The 7,955-nt window shown below is 43.7% G+C and overlaps 1 protein-coding gene across 1 annotated transcript; it reads left to right on the top strand.

Annotated features, from left to right (window-relative positions):
- Positions 1–1,889: 1,889 nt before the first annotated feature.
- On the top strand, positions 1,890–7,185 carry LOC145880006 (uncharacterized). Its single transcript, XM_082977471.1, has 18 exons — positions 1,890–2,053; positions 2,133–2,188; positions 2,310–2,399; positions 2,621–2,748; positions 2,836–2,979; positions 3,091–3,162; positions 3,241–3,417; positions 3,641–3,737; positions 3,927–4,150; positions 4,328–4,481; positions 4,567–4,775; positions 4,928–5,045; positions 5,211–5,416; positions 5,513–5,630; positions 5,733–5,899; positions 6,578–6,660; positions 6,777–6,890; positions 7,110–7,185. The coding sequence occupies exons 1-18, from the start codon at positions 2,031–2,033 to the stop codon at positions 7,114–7,116; spliced, it is 2,187 nt and encodes a 728-aa protein (XP_082833597.1). The 5' UTR covers positions 1,890–2,030; the 3' UTR covers positions 7,117–7,185.
- The last annotated feature ends 770 nt before the right edge of the window (positions 7,186–7,955 follow it).

Here is a 7,955-nt window from a genome sequence, read left to right as displayed (position 1 = left end):
AACGTGACCAAAGACATGACTGAAACAGGAACCAATTTGTTGTGATTTATGTGTACAGTAGATAAATAAATGTGATATTTGAGGCTCTCACTAATTGATTGTAAAATGTGTACACACAATTTTATATTATGATTTCAGTTTGTGAGTGTGTGATATGGGGGTTGGATACATGTTTATTTCAAACTTTATAAAGAAAACATTTTATAAACAGTGGCAATACTGCCATGTTGATCTGAGCCTTGCTGTTGGAAAACCACATTAGTGTCTAACTGTCGTCAGTTGCAAATGCACCTCCCCCGACTTTCGTCTACAGTCGGTTGCTTTACCACTCAAACGCACCCAATATCTGTGGTGCTGCTCATGGCAACGTCATCTCACTGAGTCTACCTTTCCATTATAAAGTAAATCTTAATTTGGAGCTTGAAAACCCCATTGGAAACCCCGTTAGACTTTACCCCCAACCCCCCCCGCCATCATTATTTCACGATTAGTTTTAGTTTCAGTTTTAGTTTACTATAATAACCTTGGTGTGCTAACACATGTTGATTCATTAGGCATGTGCATATTTCCCTTTCAAGACATTTAAATACAATATGTATCTAGTAAATACATGTGATACGATAGATGAATGGTACGTTTTAGAGAATGGTTTGACTAGGCTACTGATATTGCCTGGGATTGTTCGGATTGCAAAATGACTTGTAAATCAATGACTGTCAACACAGTTACATGCTTAGTTCGTCACTGAAGGAGAGGTGCATCAGTTGTCACAAAATATGAGGTATTTTCGGAAGGTATAAATAAAGAAATATGGTACAAATCGCTGATTCACACGTTTATTTTTAACGTTGGGGTCATATCGTTGGGGATGCACTCGTATCTTAAACATTTCAATCAGGAACGATGCGTATGGCTGAATTGTTACATCCCTATGATTCATCATGTTACATGTTATGTGTTAACTCAATCATACATGTTCTACCTCACCTAGGTTGAGGGACATTCCCTAGTGTATGAGAACCAGGTGCGGTACCGCCAAGAGACTCCCCTTACAGGTAAACACACACACACACTCTCTCTCTTTTCCCACTATTGAAATGTATATTTCTATAAACTATTTTGTTTATTTCAGGCCGACAATCCAGTGTCGATACCCTGCCATCGAAATACATCCCCAATGAATGTTTAACTGTTACTGATGTTTATATTTTGTAAAACAACAGGGGGATTTATTCATTTTAATTTCATGCTGGTTTTATTATATAAATGTGGAACATTAATTGCATCATTCAAGTCAGGAGTGTGTCCCGAAGTTGATCGATTTATTGATCCACTCAGCACTCTCTGGAAGTCACCTTTGTGAGTTTGCGTGACAATGGAGGGCCCTCAGAGCGAGTTGGTAGGGGTGAGGAGGTGGTTTGGCATTCACTGAAATGCACTCAAAGAGAGGCCTCCAACAGAGGTCAGGGCAGTATGTGGCAGTGGTGGGTGTGCTACAGTGAAGATGTTCTGTTGAATGCCCATTAAAAAATATAAGCATGTTTGCAAATCTGTGAAGTTTATTAAAATCCCTACTTAATGTTTTTCATATAATGAGCCCATTGCCAAGTGAAAATATAACACTGGACTTGGTCACTAAGCTGATTCCCCAAAGTCAAGGATTTATCTGTACCAAGAACATGAAATGATATGTATAAATATAAATTAAAGACGATGGAGATGGAAAACATGTCCTAAGAAGGGGGAATGAGAGGAGATGAGGAGAGGAATCCACTTTAGACAATTGAGATGCACCCTTAACCATGTGACCCAATTATCAGATGAATTACCTGCACATTAACTCCAGAAAGCTTGCAATTGGTCAAGCAAAGCACCACTCCTATATACAAGTGCCAGCGAGAGAAGGTGCCACTCATCAACTGCTGTTTTGTCCAGGATAGTGCAAGCACATGGTTTATGTTAGCTTGGGTTAGTTAGCAGGTGTAGTTTACTAGCTGTTCCTGGCTAGGGTTAGACACTTCTACTGCTCAATGGCTTTTGTGTTTTGGTTCGGGTAAGTTTGGTGACGGGCATAAATGTTTTTGTAAGTGTTTTGACACATGTGTTGACCTGTGCTTATGTTTTACTTACAGAGTATTTGTACTCCTGTCTATATGGCCTAGTGTAAGATGTTCTGACCTTCCAAGAGGTAAGAAACTTAAATTGGGTCAGATTATCCTTTTATACAAGCTATAGAACACTGGTATGAATTGTTGGTCAGAATCATATAGCTTCCACCCTTCAGATTCTCACCTTGTGTGTCTATATAGGGGCCATTGAGACTGCATGTCGGGATCGATACCTGTTGGTAACAACCCAACTCTCATTCGCTGGGAATGAACCTCGCTTTGAAGCGATTGGTAAGTAGCCTTTTAACCTTATCTGATGCCAAATGGGCCTGAATATCAGGTTTGGTCAGCTCATGAACTTGGCATCTCAACATGTCTTGGCCAGTGTTTGGTAGCTGGTGCTGACAGGAAGTCTCTCCCTGCTGTATATTTCAGTCTTTCACTGTGCTGTTGGACCACTTAGGAAGAAATACAATTTCAACTTAATGACTTGAGCATATTTCTCCAACAAGATGCTGATGGAGTTCACCCCATCACTAAGCAGTATGGGTCAGAGTGTGGCTACATGTTCAGTATCCTCCCTCTGTCTGGCCATGCTGAGCTCCGAGCTTCCTACTTCTCCTGCCACACTGACAACCAGGTTCATATCACCACATGTTTTGTCTTTTCAAAGCTCCAAGGGTTTTTCACACTTTTTGCATATCTTTAAGGTCTTTTTGTATTTTAGGACGATGAGGTGTTCACTTTTAGCTTCAACTTGATCACAATTGATGCGAAGGGAGTGGAAACCACCTACACTGTGAATGCAAACTGCTCTCTCCCTCTACCCTGGTCCCCCAGAGAAGTCAGCTGTGAAGAGAACTATATGGAGGTACTAATACATGGCTCTAGACTGTGCATCCAGGGTTATATTTGTGCCGATGCTGGCCTAGACTATCCTTAACCTTTTTATAGGAGTATGGTCTGCTATATTCCCCTGTAGGTGTCAGTGAGGGGTGACGTGTCTGGTCTACCTGGTACTAAAGCAGATAACTGGACTGCTGCCCTTGCTACAGTAAGCTAAAGGGTATTTGGCAAATTCTCAATTAGATGAGCTCCACCATGCATGCCCTGTCTCTTGTTCCCCCGTCAGGCCCACAGCTCTGCCACGTCTACCTGGCAGGTGATGTTCCAGCAGGAGGGGCAGCAGCTGACTCCCATGTCCCTCTCGGAGGCTCGGGAGCTGGGCTACGTATTCTACCTCACCCAGGGGAGGCTGGTGTTCCGTTCACCCTACACGCCAGGTTCTGTCATGGGATCTGTCACCATGGTGAGGATTTAAATGGATGCAGTTATCTTGGGTATATCTAAATTGTGGTGAGGCTTTCCCATCTCAAATTACATGAAATGCCTTGATGGGTGGGGTCATGCTTTCCTGTAGGATCTCTTATATTTTAACTTGTTTAGGCTGGAATACTATACTTATTTACATAACTGAAAAGCTATCTTCATACTGTATTGTTAGCAGGTACCAAATCATTATCTAATTCCAGGTGAATGGTATGTTGGTTGAGATGGTCTATCCAATACTGGTCTCCAGGCAGAGATGGGTGGTCATCATGGTGGACTTGGTGGTTGCTTGCAGCACTGGTAAGTTTCAGTGACATATCAGCCCTTACCATTCAAGGTTCAGAGGACTGGATGGGCTAAAGCAATAGTGATGGCTCAATCTAGTGACCATTTTCACCTATAAAGTAATTTCAGATCACTGCACTGATTGATCCCTAAACCAGGAAGTGTGCATCAGTCTTAACGCATATGTGTATAACCTCTTTCCAGATGAAGGAATGTATGATGGGGCGGGGCTGGTCTGGCAGACCCCCACTCTGCTGTCCCCGCTGGTCTCTGGCCTCTTTGGGTTGGAGAGCAGCAATATCTCAATGGGGGTGGATGGGCAGCTCCTGGATGAGCCCATCACAGCAGAGCGAGGCTACAGCCTGGACATCGGTGACACCACCGTCCAGATCAGCATCCCCTTCAACGCTGCCGGAGGATACAGAAAAGTCAGTAGCATACTAGGCCCACATCTGACCATTAACGTGCAGAAGTTTACCTTGTATTCTGATGCCGAGAAGCTGCAAATGGTTTCAGTCACTCATGTCTTCTGTACACCTTGAATATTCTACTTTGTAGCATATAACCTAATGGCAGATGCTTCATAACGGTTTCAACTCTTCCAGAGCTTTGTGATGAACAACATGTACCATGAGTTCTATGTGGTCCGTCTCTACTATGAACAAACCTTCATGGATGACAGTGGTGTGGAGACCAGACTCCGCCTCCACAGGCCCATGAACACACCACTTCTGATCCAGCACATCTCCATCATTAACCGTAAGGAGTTCTACTAGCCAATCCGAAGTGGCTCTTCAGCTTCATGGTCATGGCTGCTAATGACCCTGTTCTTCTCCCACCACAGAAACAGTCCTTGAGGATCGTGTGTTTACTGTGTACCTGGGGAACCTCTCCTACGATGTTGACCTGGTGGCTGTGAAGCTCAATGGCCACAACTTCACCATACCAGAGGCGAATAAAAGTGGCCTCGTCATAACCATGGTCCCCCAGCCCAATAGTACCCTACATGCCTACATTCTAAGGGTGCCATTTGACGCCGTTATTCACAAGCTGGTAAAGATGCAATGATATTGGCTACTGGGGTCTCTTGGCTTTTCCTCAACATTGGAGAAGAGGGGTTCCTTGCCTCAATATTCTCCTACAGTTTTAAGAGGTGAAATGAAGGCTTTTGTACTATTTCTTGAGTGTTGTGTTCCTGTCCATAGTACCCTACAGAGGGGCTTCTCGAGTACTCGTTGGAGATCAACTACACTTTGGTCATCCTGCCTCAGGAGGAGCCCTACTTCTACCTGGCCTCAGTCGTGGCTCAGTTCAATGATGTCTGTAAGTTGACTTCAACTATAAGAGACCTGCGCTGCACAATGGTATTCCTAGTCTTCTGGTTCAGACGACGCAGCCCAGCAACCAACCACTATACACCTCCCCATGTTTACCCCTAACGTCATCTTGGCACTTTTGACTAAACTATTTGGCCTGCCTTTTCTTCAGTTCCTCCGGTCTTCAAAGGTGTCTGCAATGAGAAAAGCATCAGTTTCCAGATGGACCATAAGCCATTTGACTACCTGTGGGAGGTGGGTGTTGGCCCTTACCGTCTGACCCCAAATCTGGCAGCCAAGCGAGGCTATGTCATGCGGAATGACAGCAAGCGTCTGACCCTGGAAGTGCCCCTCTTCTCTGTTGGCTTCACTTATAAGGTGAGATGCTCATTGGTCAAGCACTTAAACCAACTTGTTGGGTAAATTAGGAGTTATATGGACCTAAAATATACCTGTCTTTAATTTTTATTTCAGGACATCAATTTGAAGCAGTTCCGTGGCACTTTTGAAATTCTCTCAAGATTTCCCAAGACCTTGGAGGTCAAGAGTTCCTTGGCCAAAGCTTGTCTCTTCCAGACTACTGAGGTCATAGGTAAATATTTGGGTGTCACATAATGACCTGCAGCTTCGATTGCTTTTGCCTGGGGATGCTTTTATAGGATTGATCAGCACTAACAGGCCTTCCTCTCTCCAGTGTGTTCCACTGAAGGTGTGATGACAGTGGTGTCTATGATTTTGGCCATCCCTGGATCTGAACCCAGCAGAACCTCCCTCCGGGACTCCACCTGCATGCCCCAAGCGATGGATGACACTAGGGTTCTCTTTAGCTTTAGACTCGACACCTGTGGAACCAGGGTCCAGGTATAGCACTGTCCAACCCATAGAATTAGAATCATAAATGCAATCAGGTGTCTGGCTCTGCCAGTGATGGGTATTTAAAATTAAAGTTCTAGTGGTCATCCATCTTAACCCATAACTAAAATCTTGCTACATTGGTCAGCTGCGGATTTTAGTTCTGGGTCATAAGTGTTAGAAATTGGGATTTTTGGTTTGAAGCCTCCACTCTTGCCAAAGGACTCAGCTGAAGCCCCCCCTAATTTAACTTGTTTAAGCACTGCCCTTGCCCCATATCTTAATCTGAACACCAGAATAACCGCATCTAGTTATCCTGTATCTGTAGAATTGGTCCAAGTGGTTAGTGTGCCTTAACTCAGTGTACCCCAACTTTATTCTAGGGCCCTTGGTACTTTTATTTTTTAACCTAAGCGCTACACAGCTGATTCAAAGCTTGCTGAGTTGGTATTTGAATCTGTAATGCCAGGGAAAATTGTGCCCCAGGACAGAGTTTGGGGAAACTCTGCTTTAACTCAAGAACTTTCAGCATACAGGCCGACTATTTAAATTAATATTCAGATTTATACTGTCTTGATTTCTCATGAGGCCTGACAAGGGAACAACCGTAAGCTTTAAGACATGGCTTTCAACAGGTTAATGGTTGAATTATTAAATTGGGGTTTGTTTTGACTTCTTGTGGTGCAGTTTGATTACCAGCACCTTACCTACGAAAATGAGATTACCATTGAGCACACGAGCCAATCTGTGGAAGCACCAGTCTCAACCAGGTATACTGCCTTTGTGTACATGACTTCACTAATAATTTACTGTCTCATTTATTGAAACAAATGTACAATACACTACAGGCACTTGTGGCTTTAATGTACAATTGTTCTCTCGTTAGGGTGACAGTGCGGTGTGTCTATCCACTGAGTGGTTTATACAAGCTGTTTGCGTATCGGCGGTTTGAAGCAGACTCACCAGGATTTGGAACCATCTTGACTAGAGTTCCTGTGAAGTAAGTGTTCAATACTCCTGACTCTGTCCACAAATTATTTCAGCCCACCATTATACCTTCACCCTCCAAAACAGGAGTGACTCCTGGGAGAAATGCTTGCCAGCCATCCTAAACTGGCAAATGAACTATTAGGCCCACACCAGTCACAACACAATTTTATGACTGACTAGCATGGTGTTACACTTCACACTGACCCAACCTTTTTTCCTCTCTCCGTAGGAACTAATGAATTGGCGTGAATGCTGTTAAGAGTATTGAGTGTAAATCTCTTAATAAATATAATTTTGCAAATCTCTGTAGCTTGTCCTGATGGGGATGGGATGTGGTTTCAGTTTGGGGATTATATCCAAGTGAATACTAATTGGTTAACACTTTAAAGTCAACCCAGGGAGCAAGCTATTTGGCCCTGTAAGTGCCAGTGGAAACAGGGTTTAAGTGGACTGGTAAAATGTGTTGTGTTTGAATGAATTGGAAGACTACTACTTATGTAAAGTGTCTCAAAGATCCTACATTACAGAAATGGTAATGAAATGACTTGATCACTGCCCCTGTAAAAACCTGTTGCTTTAAGAGGCAATTAAACAGGTGGGCACCCCACCATTCAACTTCTAACAGGACTCTTATGGTACCAACCTAAACTGGGGTAGATGTAAATCTGACGAGGGGCACTGCAAGTTATGACACGCCTTTTCTTTTATCTCTAGTCCTGACGACAGTGCTGTTTCTTTAGGGTGTTTGTGGGTTACTGTAGCCTCTGCATTCAGGTTAAATAACAGGTTGTCATTCATTTTCAACTTGTGGACATTTTGCTCATTACATTTGGTGAACAAATTGCACTACTGGACAACGGTGGCTGGCAATGTGGATTAGCCTAGCAGTGAAAAGGGACAATGTTTAAGGTGGCCTGAGTGGAGGATCACCGGAATGCTTGTGGACGGACATCAGATCTGGCTGAGGCAAGGGCATCAGGGCTCAAGTCTGCTAGGTGGATGGAATGGGTGTCGATTCCAGTGGGCGGACTGACGGTGACGTTGATACTGTCTGATTCTTGGCGTGACTACGAAC

Source organism: Salmo salar, chromosome 07 (genome assembly GCF_965601325.2).
Source record: "Salmo salar chromosome 07, fSalSal1, whole genome shotgun sequence".
NCBI lineage: Eukaryota > Metazoa > Chordata > Actinopteri > Salmoniformes > Salmonidae > Salmo > Salmo salar.
Note: the sequence above shows the minus strand (reverse complement) of the source record. Positions and strands in the feature narration are given on the sequence as shown.